Raw genomic sequence first — 19,181 nt, forward strand, 5'->3', positions numbered from 1 at the left:
AGCAATTTCCACACCCCTCCTGTAGTTCTAGTTCCCCCAAATCTTAGGTGTCCTTTGGAGCACATTTAGCCCTTCTCTGTATCCTGAGTGCTCTTCCTTGATGAACCTTCCTGTGAGTAATGGGATCCCTCAGGATTGGAAGACTCCTGAGGTGACACTGGGATCTATTTGGCTACACCTTTGGGACTCCTTGATCCCTGATACCCATGGGCCTCATTAAAACACCAATCAGGTATCTCCCAGGGAGCTCCTGAGATACAGCAGCTTCTGGAGAGTGGCTAAAATAGGACCCTCTTATAGACCAGTGGGATACTGGAGCTGTCCAAGGCAGTTGTGGAGCATGAGTGTGAAGGAGGGGTGTGTACTAAATTTGGGATCAGAGTAGGAGGATAATTAAAGGGTGTGAAGGACAAGACCAGGAGCCTGGGAAGGCTTCTCCCACCAGATCTCTGTCAGCCAGAGCTCTGGCACAGGGTAGTCATCTCCAGGTAGTACAGAAGCAGCAGAGTCCAGTGACACGAGGTCCTTGGCGAAAGACACATCTGGGTTGTGTCCTTTAATACTGTGTAACTTCAGGGGAGCGGCTCTGAGCCTCAATTTCCTTTTTTCCTAATAATTCAGAATTTTTGGAAAAGACTTGCTGTGAGATTGAAATGGTATAGCAGTAACAGTTACACGTTTTTTGAGCACTAACTACTCTGCAGGCACAGTGTTAAGCAACTTTACATGTACTATTTCAATTAATCACCGGAACAATCCTTTGAGACAAATGTATTATTATTACTGGTTTCTAGAAAAGGACATAGACACACAAAGTTTAGATAACTTTCCCAAGGTCATTCTGCTAATTAGCAATGAGTCAGGATTAGAATCTGAGTCTGATTCTAATGCCAAGCTCTTAACAATTATTCTATCTTGGATATAAAGTAACTGGTCTGTGCTAAGTGTTTGGTGAAAATAGGCTCCATCCCTGCCTCATCCCCCACTTTAATGCCACTTCAAGCGGCACAGACTAAGACTGGAAAATAAGCACATTTGAGGAAGATAATACCAAGGACTGTTCATGCGTTATTGATTTCATTTCTCCTATTTTCCATTTAACTTTGTGCATTTCAGCCAACAAATTGCCAAGAAGAGGATTTTGGTTGTGCTGGGAGTGGGTATCCTGGGTGGAAGTCCTCAGAGAAGAAGACCTTGATAGTAGTTTTGAAAGAGAAAGTGATGGAGAAACCACTGGACTGAGAGTCCATCCTTGCAACAAACTCTTAAACCAACGGCATAACTTCACAAAGTCATTAATCCAATGTTTACTACCCCCTACCCATTCCCTGTGCTAAGAACTGGAGATAGAAAGGTAAGACATGGTTCTCCAATTAAGGAGTTCCACAAACCAGTGTGTGTGCCGGCCTATGTCTGGGGAGTAACAGAAGCACCTTAAAGGTATTATCATAGCCCAGAAGTGTGGTGAGAAACACAGGAGAAGCTTGGTGGGAGTCACAGAAGAATTCCGTGATTAGGATTTTACCAAGAGGAGGAAACAGTGAAGGGCATTTCAACTGGGAAGTTATTTGATGATAGGAGTAATGACAACAGATGTTTACTGCTACAGTGTTACACATATCTACGATAACACTTAATCTTCACAAAAACCTTCAAGGTAGATGTTATTCTCCCAATTTCACAAATGATGAAATGCAAGACTTTTTTTAAAGATTTTATTTTTAAGTAACCTCTACACCAATATGGGGCTTGAACTCACAACCCTGAGATCAAGAGTCACATGCTCCACCGACTGAGCCAGCCAGGCACCCCCTACAAATGATGAAATGAAGGTTTAGTGATTAAATGATTCTCCTGGTTGTGCTGTTGGTAAGTGGCAGAGTTAGGTTCAAACCCAATTTTCTTTGACCCCAGAGCCTCTCTTGCCCCCTTGGTACACACCACCTCATGGAAAACAGCTTTGTGAAAGGACCTGGAATATTCAGAGGATGGCGAGCAAGTTGGTTTGTCTTCAGCTGGAGTTAGCAAACCCTGCCTGTAAAGGGCCAGATAGTAAATATTTAAGGCTTTGTGGGACACATGTGGTCTTTATCACTGCTTCTCCACTCTTGTCATAGGCAAAAGCAGCCACAGACATCAATGAATACTTTTTTCAACCATGCTAAAATGCAAACCCATTCCTAGCTGGAGGGCCATTTAAAGTATGAGGGCTGAGAAGAAGCGCAAGAAAAAAGGGAGGACGCCAGGAGGTGAGGATCAGATTCCAAAGGGCATTGAGCACCTTGCTAAGGACTTTGGGCATCAGGTCATAGATAACAGGAGTCCTGGAATCATGGTCAGCTCTGCCTTTTGGAACAGTCTCTCTGGCAGTGTGTAGGGTGGGATGGATGGAAGAAAGACTAGAACAGGAAAGATCAGGGAAGACACTTTTGTTCTTCTTCAATGGAAATACTCCTCCGGGATGTTTCTTGTCCATGCTCTGTCTTGGGTCTTGTGTAGTCCTCCTGTGATTTACATACGGCTGCTACTTAATTTCTTAAGTAGCCCATATTTCCCCAATTTGATTCTTAGAACACTCTCCCAAAGGAGACAAGAGTAAAGTATTTTCAAAAGGAAAACATAAAGATTTAAAGCAGACTTTATAATAATGTTCTTCCTTTAGCTTCTAGCCTGCTCTTTTTCTTAGGCCTTCCCTTTTTCTTCCTGAACAGAGCTTATGTGGGGTTTGCTCAGAAGGTGGGAGAGTAATCCCTCCTGGGTACCAAGCATACCATGCATATTTCTGCAAAAATAAGCCAGTAAAACCTTTAAATTATCCTTTAAATGTTCACACTCCAGTTGGTTAATACTGCATTCCCATGTTCTTTCAGGCTTCCTTGGTTCTCATCAGTACCATATTACTCTGTTTTGACTCTAGATTGTGGTATGATGTTGGCTGCATAGTGAAAAGTCACCCCTAAAATCATAGATTCTCTGAATCTTGGTGTCACTGAGCTTTTAGGATATTTGTGGTAAAGGGGACTTTCAAAGTTGTACATTCTGACTTCACTTCCAAAGAAGTGATAGTGCCCCTGAATGGTATGGACTTCTAACTTATGCTGGAGCACTTCTGAAAATGGAGAGCCTGTTGTTTCACTCTCCCACTACCAGCAGAATGTTTCATTATCGGGCAGATTAATCACCAGAGGTTTTGTTTTGGTTTTTTTGTAAACTGAGTTTAAAGCTTGTCCCCTCACCCCCCTCACCCCACCCAGCAACTTTCACTAATCATTTCTAACTTTTTGCTCTGAGAACACACAGTACACGTTTCCACCTTTCTCTATAGGACAACTGTTGAAGTCTTTGGTGGGGTCTCTCTGGTTCCTCATAAGCTTCCAAGCTAAGCATTCTCAGTATCTTCCACTCTTCCCTAAATAACATGGTTTCACAGGTATTTTACTGAAAAGCTCTTTTCTTATGGTTTTGTGGATCCTTTACTGAAAACCTCTTTTCTCCGTAGACAAGCTCTAGTTTGTCATTTTCCCTTTTAAACTGCAGGTTTGAAAAATAAAAACTGCTCTGGGCAGCCCTTGGACTCTACGTAATTAATAGCACATATTGACTTTGTGGCCTCGTGGGATGACTGTAGATGATATCTGTCTGTAGATGGTCTGGTCCAGGTCTTATTTAGAAACATGTCGAGAGCTATGTAAGTCCAAGGGAAAGCCTAAAACGAGCTCAGCACAATGGCTAGCTTTATAGGAAGCAAAATTCAGCACTAAATATAATTCCACCATAAGTAGCACCAGTGGCATGCCCCCTCGGAGACCCAGCTCAGGTTCAGTCTATCCATTTATCCAACATTTATAATGCCTACTACATGCCAGGCACTGTTCTAGAATCTGACGGTACACAATAAATCAGGAAGATAAGAATGCCTGCATTCTTGGGAGGGCAACTGTTAAAGTTATATTGTACATTAGAAGACGCTAACTACCATGAAGAAAGATAAAACAGGCGATGGGGTAGGGAGTGTGGGATATTTTAGTTTTAAGCAGGATGGTCAGAAAGACTCAAGTCTTCCCTGAGAAGATTGAGCAAATACTTGAAGGAGATGAGGGGGAAAGAGAATTTCCAGCAGTCAGAACAGTAAGAGCAAAAGCTCTGGGGTAGGAACAGGCCTTCAGTAAGGAGCAACAAAAGGCTGGCTGGCTGGACAGACCGAGTGAGAGGTGGGAGGTAGGAGATGGAGGCGATGGGGGGCCTTGGCTTTTCTTCTGGGCATTACCTGAAGCCACTGGAAAGTCTGAGAGGAGGATTTACATAATGTTTAAATGATCTGACCGACACCTTAAAGGGTCACTCTAGTTACTGTCCTAAGAATAGACTGTAGGGGAAGAGAGTGGACACCCTGGAACTGGTTAGGGGATATTGCAATATTCCCAGCAAGAAAAGATGATGATCTGGACCAGAGTAGTAAGGGTGTGGATGATGAGAAGTGATCTTTTTTGGGAATACATATTTTAAAGAGAACTGGCAATATTGCTGATGAATTACATGGGAGAAAGAGAAAAGTTACAGTCTTGGAGTTGCTTTTTAAAAAACTCTTAGCCACATTAAAGGATGGAATTGCCATTAGTTGAGCTGTGAGAGGAGCAGGCTTATAGGGGATTGGAAGTTTAACTTTAGAAAGTGTTTATTTTAACATGCCTGTTAGATATCCAAATGAAGATGGATGGCAAGGAGGCGACTGGATAGATGAACTAGGAGAAGACGTCTAGGATGGAGCTACAGTTCAGATTTATCAGCATACACCAGCGTTTAAAGCCTCAGGTCATATCTGCAATCAGAGTGAGGATTTATATTCACACCCTGCTAGCCGCCGTCCTATTGCGTCTCTAACATGAGTATCGATGGTATTATTCTCGTCCTTCTGAGCCTGAGTTCTGTCCGTGACTTTATACGGCATTATCTTAACCCAGATTGACAGCTCTCAGCTTTTTCACTACCAGTACAATGTCCCAGATATTGAAATACAGATGCAAGGTTTTAGGGTTCTCTATGACAAGACCTAACCATCTGCAATGCTCTGCAATATGCACTTTCTGCCTTCTACAAGTGTGATTACACAGCTTGGTTTTCTCCCACAACGTCACCGAAAGTGGGCCTATTTTGTGCTTGGTAACTGCTAAACCCTGCATGAAATCTAATGGTGTGAGAGACACATTTCAGTTTAATGTGGTGGGAAGAGCGTAGGGCTTGGAAGTTTGAGTCCTACTCTCCATCTGACCTTGGATGGCTGATTTTATGAAATGAGAACAGTGATACTAACCTCAGTGAGTTGTGGTGATAATCTAGTGAAATCACATTTATTAGAACATTTTTATAAAGTGCCATTTTATAAATGACCATTTCTTTCTTTTGGGTTTGGAAAAGGTGTACACCTAGTTGTCCACGTTCTGTTGCAGGCACTTAGGGGCTAGCACAAGGATTAAGAGAAAAGGACTGGTCAGTGACATGTTCTGTCACCCAGGTCTGCCCAGGTGGGATTGAGGATTGAGTCCAGGTCCAAATGGAATCCCACCTGCCACCCGACTCTCTCTTGGGAGCAACGTGGTTGTGGAGGAGCCCTTACTAGTTTTTAAGAAAAGCTTCTAGACACACAAGCACCTAATTCCCAAGGAAATATGCTTCATTTTCTTGAGAAATGCCAGGGGCATAGATGTTTTCTCTAGGTTTCAGTTGTTGAGCCTCGGGCCATCTTTACCTGCCAACCTGTTCTTTGTAATTGTAATCACTGCGAGTAGGCCTGGAAGGTGGGGGGATAAAGGGGATAAAAGTTCTAGCGGAAAGATTCCTCTTTCCCCAAAAGGTTATTTGAAACTTTCTTTTTTCCTGAAAACTTATGGTATGTAGGTTTTCAAAGGTACAGTGCCAGAGAGGAAGAAGGCGAAGAGAAGAAGCTAGAGGTTTAGCTTGTTTCACATCACACTGCCCTCTGCAGCACCTGCTAGCCTTGATATTTGAAAGAAAGACTTTAAGAACTACAGAGACCTCTACAACTTTCTGGTTTACTGTAAAACATTTTTTATTTTTCTAGCCTCCGTGCTTTGGTTTATGGTGTGTGTGTGTGTGTGTGTGCACGTGTGTGTGTGTTCTTCAAAATAAGACTTCTGCTGGTATAATTCCTTCCACAGCACCACTGGAATTTTATCACAGCTAGTTAGTTAGACAAACCAATACATATTTATAGAGCCCCTACTGAGTGCCTGGAGCAACAGTTGGCCAATTGGAACAGAATGTTCCCTGGGCATGGAAGTGCTTACTTGGTTTGATTGTTTAGCTCTAAGATGCCTTTGGTCCCTGCATCTGTGGATCTCGTGTGGTGTTCTCTCATTGAGACTGCAAGGGATTCAGCAATACGTTCTCTTCTTTCCTCAGAAGGAAGGCCATGCGTAGCCAAGGCTGGAGAAACGACAGCTCTGTAACTGAGTTTATCCTCCTGGGCTTCTCCGGAAATCCCAGGACCAACTGGATCCTTTTCTTCCTCTTCCTCCTTCTTTACTTATTTACAGTCCTGGGCAATGGACTTATTGTTACCCTGATCAGAGTAGATGCACGCCTATACACCCCCATGTACTTCTTCCTCAGCACCTCTCTGTACTGGATCTCAGCTATGCCACCACCACAGTGCCCCAGATGTTGGTCCATCTAATAAGCAAGAAAAAGACCATATGTTATATTGGGTGTGTGGTCCAGATGTACGTTTTCCTGACCTTAGGCATCACTGAAACCTGGATTTTTGCAGCCATGGCCTATGACAGATATGTTGCCATATGGTACCCACTCCATTATGGGGTCAAGATGGGCCAAGCCCTGTGTGTAGCCCTGGCAGTCAGCTCTGCCCTTTGTGGTCTCACCTGTGCCCTTGTCTACACAGTCTTTGCAATGAATCTTCCCTACTGTGGCCCCAATGAAATCAACCACTTCTTTTGTGAAATTCCTGCTGTCTTAAAGTTGGCCTGTGCAGATACAACCCTCAATGACCAAGTGGACTTTATCTTGGGTTTCATCTTGCTTCTGATCCCATTATCTCTCATCCTGACCTCATATGTTCGCATCTTCATGGCTATTCTAAAGATTCACTCCCCGCAGGGACGAATCAGAGCCTTCTCCACCTGTGCCTCACACATCACTGTGGTCACTATGTTCTGTGTCCCATGCATGGTCATGTACATGAGGCCCGGCTCTGAAGCCTCCCCAGAGGATGACAAGAAGTTGGCCCTGTTCTACAATGTCATTTCTGCCCTTCTCAATCCCATCATCTATAGCCTCCAGAACAAGGATGTGAAGAGGGCTTTCCTCAAGTTAGTGGGAATAAGTGAGGATGGTCAAAAGGCCATGGAGTAGGACTGCCTACAGTGCCCTATCTCTGATCTCTGTCTGTCCCATCCACACTTCCACTGAAGTCATTGGACTGGATGAGGAGCCCAGGGTGAGGAAAATATTTAGAAAAAAACACTTTTGCATTAACTTAGCCACTGAAAATATTAGGAAAGACTCAGGGAGAACTGGGTTCAAAGCTTAAATACATCATTGACCTCCTGCAGCTGTGCAAGTGTCACCTGACATCTCTGGGATGTAATTTCCACATCTGTAAAATGTTTTTCATGATGCTTATTGTGCTTAAGTAATAATAACTGACTTTACTGATCACTTTGCATATAATGTCATTGTCTTAGTGCTTTATGTGTATTTATTATTTTAATTCTTATAACAACTCCAGAGATAGGTATTATTACCTTCATCATACAGATGAAGAAACTGGGGCACAAGACGATTAAGTAAGTTGCTCAAAGCCGCCCAGGTAAAAAGTAGCACAACTGAAATTTGAACCCAGGTAGTATGGTTCCAGAGCCCAGGCTCTTATCTATTATATTATGCTATTTCTTGAATTGTTAATAGAGATTTTTGAGGCTCAACTGAGATAATGAAATGGATGGTATTGAGGAAAATGTACACGTAGGATTATCACTCTCAGTCACAACTTTAGGGTCGGATCCATGAAGTCTAGGGCTCTACTGGATACTTTAGATCTTCTTCACCAGCATTCCAAAGTCTAAGTAAATTGGACTTAGTGCTCTAAATTAAACTGCATTGTGCCATAGAACATTAACATCTCAAAAAATATCTGTTGAGTGATTTTTCCCAGCCCCACCTCTGTCCTTGGTCTACAATCTCCCCAATTATTCTTTCAGCTCCTCTTCACTTTCCTGGGTCTCTCTCTCTCATTTCATTATACCTACCTGCAACTGTGGCTTCCAGCAACCTAGACTTTTATCCACAAGGAGAGTGTCTTGATTTCCACAACTAACTTACTCTTAATTTTCATTTGCCACCGGAGAGGCCAGGGGGACAATGAGAACTGTCCTGAGCTTTAGTCCTGCCTTAATTTGTTGAGAACGTGGGGAAAACACCTAATCTCTCTGAAACTCAGTCCCCCTAATCTTTATTTTATTTTTTAAACATTTATTTATTCATTTTTGAGAGGCAGAGAGGAAGCAGAGGGAGGGGCAGAGAGGGAGAATCTCAAGCAGACTCTCCGCTGAGCTTAGGCCTGACTCAGGGCTCAATCTCACGGTCCCAAGATAATGACCTGAGCGGAAATTAAGAGTCAGATGCTTAACCCACTGAACCACCTCAGTGTCCCTTGTCCCTCTAATCTTTAAAATGGAGATAGGGACCATATCTGACTCCGGCTATGATATAAAACTATTTATATTATTAAAATTATTTTTAAGTTCAAATAGGAACAGGCCTCAAAACTAAAATAATTATATGAATTATCACTAGGGAGTCATTGCCTTCAAAGCTAGATACTTAAGAAAATGTTCATTAATTTATTAATGGTATCTTGTATTTGTCAACTGTAAATGTTAAGATCAGGCTTATTGTGAGGTCAAGATGTATGGGTTGGATTCTCATGATGGTAATTGACTTTATATACAGAGTCATACATTCAGCACACACACACACACACACACACACACACACACACACCAAAATTAGTGAGACACAATCACATCAGCTGCCGTATTAACCAGGAACTAAAATATTTCTAATGCTCTCAAAGCAAATCAAATTTCTATCACTCTGAATTTAGACAAATATTAAATTGCTTTCCAGAAGGCAATACAAGATGAACCTTTTTTAAATCAACTGCTCTCTATGCATCTTTCTAATAGGATTCAATCAATAAAATATTCCAATTGCTCTTAGCTGCTCAGAAACAAGTTTTATTTGTAAACTAAGAATGTTAAGAAAGCCCAAAAGATTACTAAATGCTACAAGTGAGTTTTGCTCATTAGCAACTTTCTCCAGAAGATAAATATAGGAGGATTGCCAGCCTAGATCACTCTTAGCATTCCCCAAGCATTAAAGGAATGGGAGCTCTGAGAGTAATGTGGAACCGTGAGGAGGGAAGTGTTTGTATTTTTAAGGTTTCCCTGCCTAAAGTTCACAGCCTCTAAGGAGAGAAACCCTGGGGGAAAAGGAGCCTTGATTATCTGGAGTAAAAAAAAAAAAAAAATTGTTAGCAAGACACGCTGATTGTGTTTCTTGGGGACTTGTTAGAAAAATCCTCTGGGTCATTAGAGGTGGCAATTGAGGATCATCTGCTAGAGCTAATGGGGCTTCCTTCTTCAAGCTCTCAAAGCAGTAGAAATACATAGCAAGTCCATTCAATGTCTCCGCCTCCTGGCATGATCCCTCTCCTCTGGCCAGTCCTGACTGCTCAGGTCTTCGCATAGGCTGTTCCACCCTGAGAGCTCTCTCCCCCATTTCTTACTATCTCCTTGCTCATCCATAAGGGACTCGTGCAGGTCTTTTCTTCAGGAAGCTTCCTAACTACTTTGAGCCCAGATAAAAACTTTTCCTTCCTCTTTGCTCCACATAGAACGCTTGGATGGGAGAGATCTTAAGGAGTCCAATCCTTATCTTGGCCTTCAGTCCCTTTGACAACAAGAACTGCAAACATGTCATTCAAATATATTTTCATAAGGCTCAAATGCATGTGGTTTGGAATGTCCTTGCTCTCATTCATAATTTGAAAAAAAAATGAAGTCTCAGCAAATTGGGAGTAAAAGGAGATTTACTCTCTGTGACCATTCACCAAAAAACCTCCAGTTAACATCATAAATAATGATGAAAGACCAAGTGCTTTCCCCCTAAAACCAGTACCAAAACAAGGATGCTTGTTTTCACCATTCCTATTCAAAGTGGCACTGGAACTCCTAGCCGGTGCAATAAGGCAAGAAAAGAGAAGATAAGAAAGGAAGAAGTAAAATTGTCTCTATTTGCAGATAACCTAGTTGTCCATGTGAAAAAAAGGCAAGGATTCTACATAAAAAGTCCTAGAACTAACTAATGGGTTTAGCAATGTTACAGAATACAAGATTAACAGACAAGAATCAATTCTATTTCTATATACTAGCAATGAATAATTGGAAACTAAAATTATATGATGTTATTCACAATAGCTTCATAAATAATAAATACTTAGGTATAAATTAGGAAAACATGTACAGTATCTGTGCTGAACTGTAAAACACCGATGAAAAAAATCAAAGAAGTGAATAAATGGAGAGACATTTCCTGTTCCTGGATTGAGAAATATAACATAGCAGAGATGTCAATTTTCCCTCAAATTATTCTGCAGTTTAATGCAATTCCTATCAAAATCCCAGCAGGAATTTTTGTTGATATGAACAAGTAGATCTGAAAATTTATATAAAAAGGTAAAGAAACATAGGGGAAGGGAAGGAAAAATAAAATGAGACAAAGTCAGAGAGGAAGACAAACCTTAAGAGACTCTTACTATAGGAAACAAACTGAAGGGGTGCCCGGGTGCCTTCGGCTCAGGTCATGATCTAGGATCTTGGAACGGAGTCCCACATTGACGGTCTTTGCTCAGCGGGGAGTCTGCTTCCCCCTCTCCCTCTGCCCATCCCCCCTGTTTGTGCTTGCAAGCTCTCTCTCTCCCTCTGAAATAAATAAATAAAATCTTAAAAAAAAAAAAGGAAACAAACTGAGGGATGCTGGATGAAAGGTGGGTGGGGGGATGGGTGATGGGCATTAAGGAGGGCACTTGATGTAATGAGCACTGGGTGTAATATGCAACTGATGAATCACTAAACTACCTCTGAAAATCTCTGAAACTAATAATACACTATATTTTAATTAATTGATTATAAATGTTAAAAGGTAAAGGTATTAGATTAAAGCAATTTTGAAAAAAAAAGGAATAAAGATGGAAGAACTACTATCCAGCTCCAAGACTTACATAGCTGCTATAATCAGCAGTGTTGGCATTGGTATACAGACAGACATATATATCAATGAAATAGATTAGAGAGTTGAAAAATAGGCCACAGAAGTATGGCCAACTAATATTTAATGAAACTAGAAAAAGTAACTGAATAGAGAAAGGACAGTGTTTTTAACCCATGGTGTTGGAACTATTGGACATAAAGAGGAAAAGATAAATCTCAGTTTAAACCTCATACCTTATTCAAAAATTAAGTTAAAATTGATCATAGATCTAAATGTAAAATGTGAAACTGTAAAACTCTTAGAAAGAAAATTAAGAGAAAATCTTCATGGCCTAGTGTTAAGTAAAGATTTCTTAGCATTACACTAAAACATAACCCATCCAATGGAATTCTGTGCATGACCAAGCTGATGGCTCAGTGGATATGATAACATAGTTTATGATGGGCAGTTTTGTTTACCTAGTCATATGGTGAGTCATAGTTAGCTTTTCATTATCTACCAGGGCACAGGAGCTATTTTTAAAATAACTTATTTGAAATCATTTAAGATGCACAGGGAGTTGCAAGAACAGTACAGAGGTTTCTGGTGCGCCCTTGGCCCAGCTGCCCTGCATGATAGCATCTTACATAGTACATGATCAGAACTAGGAAAGGAACACTGGATATAATGCTAAACCAAAGACATTGTTCGGATTCCAGGTTTTTTATATGCATTCAGCTTTTGGGTAGTTTTGTTACAAACTGAATTGTGTCTCCCCTTTCCCTCACCAAGTTCATACATCAAAGCCCTAATCTGTAATATAACTACAGTTGGCTATAGAGCCTTTAAAGGGGTAATTAAAGTTGAATGATGGCATTTGGGTGGGCCCTAATCCAATCTGACTGGTGCCCTTATAAAAGGAGGAAATTAGGACACACACAAAGACACACCAGCGATGGTTGCACACAGGGAGAAGACCATGTGGGGACATAGCAAGAAGGCAGCTGTCTGCAAGCAAAGGAGAGAGGCCTTAGAAGAGACCAAACCTGCCAACAACTTGGTCTTGGACTTCAGCCTCCAAAAGTGTAAGAAAATAAATGCCCTTTGTTTAACTCTTTCAGGCTGCGGGATTTTGTTACGGCAACCCTAGCAAACCAGTATGAGTTCTATGACATTTTATCACAGACTGTTCCATTTCCACAAAGACAGTCATGTCACCCTTTGTAGTCATCCCTCCCTGCAATTCTCACCTGTTACCTATTGACTTGCTTTCTATCACTTTAATTTGTCATTTCAAGAATCTTATAGAAATAGGGGCGCCTGGGTGGCTCAGTCAGTTAAGTGTCTGCCTTCAGCTCACTGAAGGGTCCTGGGATGAGCCCGTGTCTGGCTCCCTGCTCAGCAGGGAGTCTGCTTCTCCCCCTCCCTCTGTCTGCCACTCCCCCTGCTTAAGTTCTCTATAAAATAAATAAATAAAATCTTTAAAAAAAAAAGGATCTTATAGAAATGGAATCACATATGTGTATAGCTGGCTGTCTGCTCTATAGGGAAAGAGAGATGCCCTCGAGTGTGGCTATATAGTATTTCATGGGCAGTTGCTAATGGGATGGAAGGGTGGCCAGAAACTTGGGAAGAAAAAGACTGGAGGATTAATGATGTGGGGTCTAGAGGAGGCCACGTGGATTGCCTCTCCCAGACCCAGAATATGAAGATAATCGTTTGCTACATAAATACGCACAGTGAGCGTCCACTGTGGGGGGCGTCGCTCTAAAATCAGGTGGACCAGGTGACCCTCCCGTAGAGTGGTCAGCCTCTGTCCCTAACCACACGAGTGCTCGCCCTACACAGCAGCTATGGAAGCACGACAGAGACTCTGTGTGGACTCAGCCACATGGGGTCAGCCATATATACATATGTGCGTGTGCGTGCGTGTGTGTGTGTGTGTGTGTGTGTGTGTGTATGGCAATGGCCTTACACTCACTAAACTAAATGGCCTCCCATTGTGCCTGCCCCAAACACCCAGAAATATCTGTGTCTAATAGGATGAAGGAGTTACGCACTGAAGGCTCGGTTATCATGCCACACGGGAGAAAAGATCCTGTAAGGTTCTAGTGCCGTCATAAGGAATGCGGTTCATGATTTGGACCAGCAAACACTGTATGGCACCATCTTCTCCTCTGAAGGGACACCGGGATCCAACTGCGATGGGAGTGGTCCCTTTCTCTAATATATGAATTAACACTCCAGAGAAATTTCTGCTTCCTATCTCTGCAACTTTGGGTTTGGTGTGTTTGGAGGTTCTAGTGCTCAAAGGGGGAACCCTTTCGCTAGGGAAGAAAAGCTTGGTTCTGTTGAATTAGAAGCTGAGATCGCCTCTTGGCCACCACTGCTAAACCAACAGGCATAGTGACATGACGATGGTGAAAACTGACCGCAGTGTGTTTGGGAGAGAACGTAGGACAGGAAGTGGGGACAGGAAGTGCACGCCACTCTCCCTAAGAGACTTCCTCCAGAGGGGAGCAAACAAATAGGTGGCAACTTGCAGGGAAATGGGCCACAAGGTGATTTTCCCCTCTCCCTGCTCTGTTTCACATAACTACTGCCTTCTTTTTCTCTCTCTTCAACAAAAATAAAGGGGGAGCTTGCAGATAGGAGGGTGAAAGCCAGCCGAGGTTTTCCCCTGGATGAGCACAGGCAGTGTCAGACGGGGGACTCACTTTGCTGAATTGAATTGCACATACCAATACAAGGAATGATGAAAACTTGAAGGGGACTTTGAAACACCATACTAATACCTACAATATGTCCCGCTAACCTCCCTCCAGTGCTCACGGCAGATGTTACTGATCAATCATGGCGGTCTTTCTCCATGAGCCTGGGCTGGCTCGGCATCTGTCTTGATCCAGTGTTCTAGGCAGCTGCCACCAACCGGAGTTTGAAAATAAGACAACTCCATTTGTCATCTCCAAGTAGCGCCAGTGTTTGACTCCAGTGGCAGCGATTTCAAATCAAAGAAGGCTACTTCAGACTTCTCACCTTATGTCGTCCAAGGGGCTGTCTCCCCCAACTATGCCAGGGACAGATTCTGACCGCACTTACGAGGTACCCGCTGTGCGTCCTGCTCCAGGCAAGAAGCAGAGCTGGTGGCTGTGGGGCCTGATCCGTCTGAGTCTCACTGTGTAAACACACGTGTGTGGGACCAGCAGACCAACCACCTGACGCACACTGGGGAGTCATGTCAAGCGTGAACGAGCGTATCTTACCACTGTCCATCTTCCTGTCTGATCATATTTAACCCCCACAGCTACCCAATACTGTTATTGCCCCATTTTTACTGGTCCAAAAACTGAGGTACAAGGAGGCCGGTATCCTGTCCAATACTACACTATTAGTAAGTGGTGGAACCAGGATTTGAACTCAGGCCTTCCGACTGTTCAGAGCTTTGCTCCCATGTGGAATATTTATCAATTGTTTCATCCTGAGCCAGGTTCTGTGAAAGATCTCACAATTGTTGGAGGTATATTCTCTTCCCTGCAGGGAGCCACAGTCTTTGGGGGCCACAGGATGCCAGAACACAACACAGGCCAGTACCCAGCAGGGCATGATGGAGAGAGTGCATCAGGGTCCCAGGGACTGAGAGCAGAGCAGAGCCCTTCCCTGCCAACATCCTTTTCTCAAAACCCCTGTGGATTCCTTATGGTCCATGGGAGCCTTCCCTGGCCTGCCTGCCTGACCCTCACCTCTTGCACTTCTCAATCCATGCACTTACGGTAATTGACACCCACCCATCTGTCCCCTTGGAATCCAAGGCGGAGTAGGAAAAAGCCCACAGAGAGCAGAGGGGTACTGAGCTGGGAAGGTCAGGGGACCTGGCTGTTGTAGGCCTTCTGGGGAGGTGAAGTGTGGTCAGAGACTGGGAGGGCTGCGACGGGCCCTGGAGGATCCCACAACACAGAGGCTCATTAAGCAGCTACTTGATTTGTCTTCCCTGAGGATCAGGAGCAGAATATGAGAAAGGGACCCAGCAGGCTCCCAGCTCATCCCACACTGAGCCCAGTGCCAGGTAAGGAGGGAAGGGGCAGAGGCAGGGGCCGAGCCATGCAGTCCCATCCCTGGGCACCCTTGCCTAATGTTTCCTGCCTGTCCCCACCTGTCTCACTGGATGCCTGTCTGCCTCCTTTCCATCTACCTCAGATCCTCTTGGTCATCTGTTCGGCTTCCTGACCTCTGTCCTCCCGGGTCATTGATTTCTCTCTGTACCGTGATCTGTCTCTTTGTCTTTTTCTCTCCCTCCTTATTTGTCTTTTGGGTGTGCTCCTCAGTTGAGGGGAAGAGAGGTGGGAGGAAGTGAAGTCTTGCTGCTACGGAGCTAAAGCAGTTGGCTTTCCATAGATGATATAGGACGAGGCCCTGGTAGGAGAGAGGAAAGTGGGAGTGACAAGTTATAGAAGATAGAAGCTGGAGGGAGATGTTAGAACTGGGAAGATTTGCAATGCTCTTATTTGGGAAAGGGAGGGAGGTGACTGCTTTCAAACAGGATGCTAATATCCTGTCATTTCTCTCTGGTACAGCTTTAGGCCAGGCCCTGGGATGGCTAGAGAGGAGCCTCACAGTGGGCTTGAAGCCCCCATTCGTCTATTCCTGGCCCTTCTACCCCCTTCCCCTCTACACTCCTCTTTTCCTCAATTCTGTACCATATTCTGGTCACTGAGTCTGTGGCAAGGACTGGGGATGGATGCCTACTGAGAGCGTACCGCAGTTGTCCAAGCATCCAGGTCCAGGGGGAGCTGGAGGGAGAGCACAGAGGATGGCAAAGTCTTCGACTCTTACAGGTAGAGTAGACCAGAGACACTCCCGTTCCATCAGCAGATTGGTCACAATGTATTTTAACATTTTTTTTGGTAATATATCTGTGTACTTTTTTTTTTAATTCAATTAGCCAACATATAGTACATCATCAGTTTTTGCTATAATATTCAATGATTCATTAGCATTTTGACCTTTTATTTGATCCTCTCATGGGGTCAGCAAGTTCATAACCTTCCAGGCCAGCTGATTCTGTGGACTGCCCTCACTAATGTAAGTTGGTTGCATTATACTGTATCTGGCTTCCCCAGTGTAACTCCCAACTGTACGCTTGAGACCACCCAGAACAAGTCTTATGTAAGTCTCCCACATGAAAACCTTTCAGAGAGGTGGCCCTCAGCTTCCAGAATGCCCTTCAGATTTCTTCCACATGGCAAACATCCCCAATTGCCTCAACTCTTCCACATATGATGCGGCTTCCAGAATTTTCTTTATAACCTGTTTCAACATATCCACACTCCCTTTAAAATGTGGTCCCAGAAGTGAGAAAAATGCCCCACATGAAGTCTGGCTACTGCAGATACAGTTCCAAGACACCTTTCGTGATCTGTCAGCGTCCTCTCTCAATGATGTCACTCACATTGACTTTTTAGAAAGTTTTCTTACACTGATCCACTTTCAGTCCTCAGTTATTGCCCAATGAACTGCTGTCCCACCTGAGCTGTTAAGGTTGGCTTTTTGAACCCAAGGAAGGCACAGAGGATTTTAGGTTTGCGCTATAACATTTCTTTTCTTGACATCAGCTTCTTGTGCTATCCACCTGAGTCTTGAAATTCTATTTTCAACCACTGGATTAGGTTGTCTTCCTCACCATCTACATGAGAGGCTGTGAAGGAAGAACCCATGAGACTGATTGGTCCATGGGAAGATGACCTTGACTTTTCTGGTGGTCACAGTTAAATGATCTGTATCCATCTCATTCTTACCTCCTTTCCTTCCATTTATGCCCTTCCTAAAGCTGCCTCTCTGACTTGTGCACTTAGTCCTGTAGCTGCCCACTTCCTCAGAGACCTTGCAATGTCACTTCTCTCTCCCACTCTTTTGGCTTCCCCTGTAGTGCATATACATTCTGAACTCCCTTCTATCTTAAAAAAACAAAAACAAAAACAAAACCAGCAACACAAGCAAAACACTCCTTCCACCTTATGTCCCAACCTTGGATATCTCCTCCTTACTTCACTTTACAGCCAAGTTCATTCTCAAAACCTGCTGGTATCTGATTTCTGTCTTCATCACTCCACCAACATTTCTCATTCCCAAGCCAAGAATAACTTCCACCTTATTGTATTTTTGAAGTTGTGTTCCTCCTGCCCTTTCTGCAGTGTCTGGCGCCATATGCCCTTTTGGTTATGCCAGCCCCTCAGTTTGCGGCACCAAGCTCCCCTGCCTCCCTGACGCTCTTGCTCACGCCCTGGCTCTTCTACTTCTGATCTCTCATGCCCCAGGTTGCAGCTTTTGCTCCTTTGCTCTTTCTCTGTGGCGTCCTGGAGAGTTCTCATCCATTTTGTGCCTTAATTACCTCCAAAATTCTGATCTTACGTTTAGATCTCCATCCTGAGTTTCAAGGCTATCTGTCCTATTCTCTGATGGTCAGATCCTCAAGGCTACCCTGTGTTTCAAGCTCTATGTCTGTAACAGGGTTAATCATTACCTTCCAACCAGTTCCCGCCCCATGCCATCTCTCCCTCCTCCACCTCTACCCAGGTTTTGTTTTGAAATGGTTCCCAAGCCTGAAACCTCAAGCTCCTCTTTGTCTCCTCCCTCTTTCTCACCTCTCAGATACCAAGTTCTGTTGATTCATTTCCTATACCTCTCTCTAACCTCTCTTCTCTTCTTTGTTGTCTAGAATGTTACATTGCTTCTGCCTTTTTCCCTTCCCCTCAAATGGTCTTCCTCCAATGTCTTCTCCTAACTTCCACCCAAGAAGTGATGTTTCTAAAACCTAGATCTCAATGAATTACTTTTCTGCTTAACACTCGTCTGCAACTTGCCATGACCTAAATGATCAACTCCATGCTCCTTATCCCTTTCTAATCTTTTCCCCCTTGCCCTGTGCAGACTAGCCTATGCTCAGACTTTGTGGCTTGTGCTCCATGTTTTCACAAAGTTCTCCCTTACTTATGGTCTTTTGCACCTGTTACCCCATCTTTTAAAAAAAAAAACTCTTCCTTAAGTTCTTTGCATAGCTAATTCCTGCTCATCTTTTAAGATTCACATCGTGTGTCCTCTTCTTAAAGAAGTCTAACTCTCAAAGGCTGCCTAGGTGCTTCTTTAATGGGCTCCTGCGACACCCTGTCCTTACTTCCGTCAGCACTTCTCATTTGACTGCCATTCATTGTTCGCCAGTCTCTTTCCTATGCGTGGTCTTTGAGGGCAGAGATTTTTATTACTGTATCCTTAGCGCTTAGCACAGAGCTTTGACTGCTAGCACATATTTCCATCATAGCGCTAAACACATTGGAATGTGGTTTGTGCCTCTATTCTTCTATTTCTCCAACCAGACTGTAAGCTCCTTGAGGATTAAGAATATAACTTGTTTGTCCTTGTCTTTCAGCTCCTAGAACAGAGCCTGGTAGGTAGAAGGAGCTCAATCGGTATTTGTTGACCATTTGATGAATGACATCATGAGGAAGGGGATTTGATGGGAAGTTACATTACTAAGCTCCTGCTCTGTGCTAGTCACAGTGCTAGGCGCTTCACACCTATTATGTATTACTTCTCACGAGATCTCTTCCTCGTAGGTATTACACAGAATTTACAGAGAAGTAAATGGGATTCAAGGAGATTAAATTACTTGAATAGGGTTACAGTTGAAGTACCAAGACTTGAAGTCCAGTCTTCTGATTCCAAATCCCATGCTCCACTAGAACACACCCTTTCTATGGCACCACAATCAAGGAATCAGCCCTAACTTTCTTAAAAATTATTTATTTAAAAAAAATTTTATAATAATTTTTATTTTGTTATGTTAATCACCATACAGTTTATCCTTCGTTTTTGATGTAATGTTCCATGATTCATTGTTT

At 43.3% G+C, this 19,181-nt stretch overlaps 1 protein-coding gene across 1 annotated transcript; it reads left to right on the top strand.

Moving 5' to 3' along the window:
* Positions 1–6,430: 6,430 nt before the first annotated feature.
* On the top strand, positions 6,431–7,389 carry LOC113254223 (olfactory receptor 2A5-like). Its single transcript, XM_026497447.4, is given in 2 exon segments — positions 6,431–6,629; positions 6,632–7,389. Coding segments are annotated over 2 exon segments (957 nt in total).
* Positions 7,390–19,181: the final 11,792 nt, after the last annotated feature.

The sequence above is a fragment of the Ursus arctos genome, unplaced genomic scaffold (genome assembly GCF_023065955.2).
Source record: "Ursus arctos isolate Adak ecotype North America unplaced genomic scaffold, UrsArc2.0 scaffold_12, whole genome shotgun sequence".
NCBI lineage: Eukaryota > Metazoa > Chordata > Mammalia > Carnivora > Ursidae > Ursus > Ursus arctos.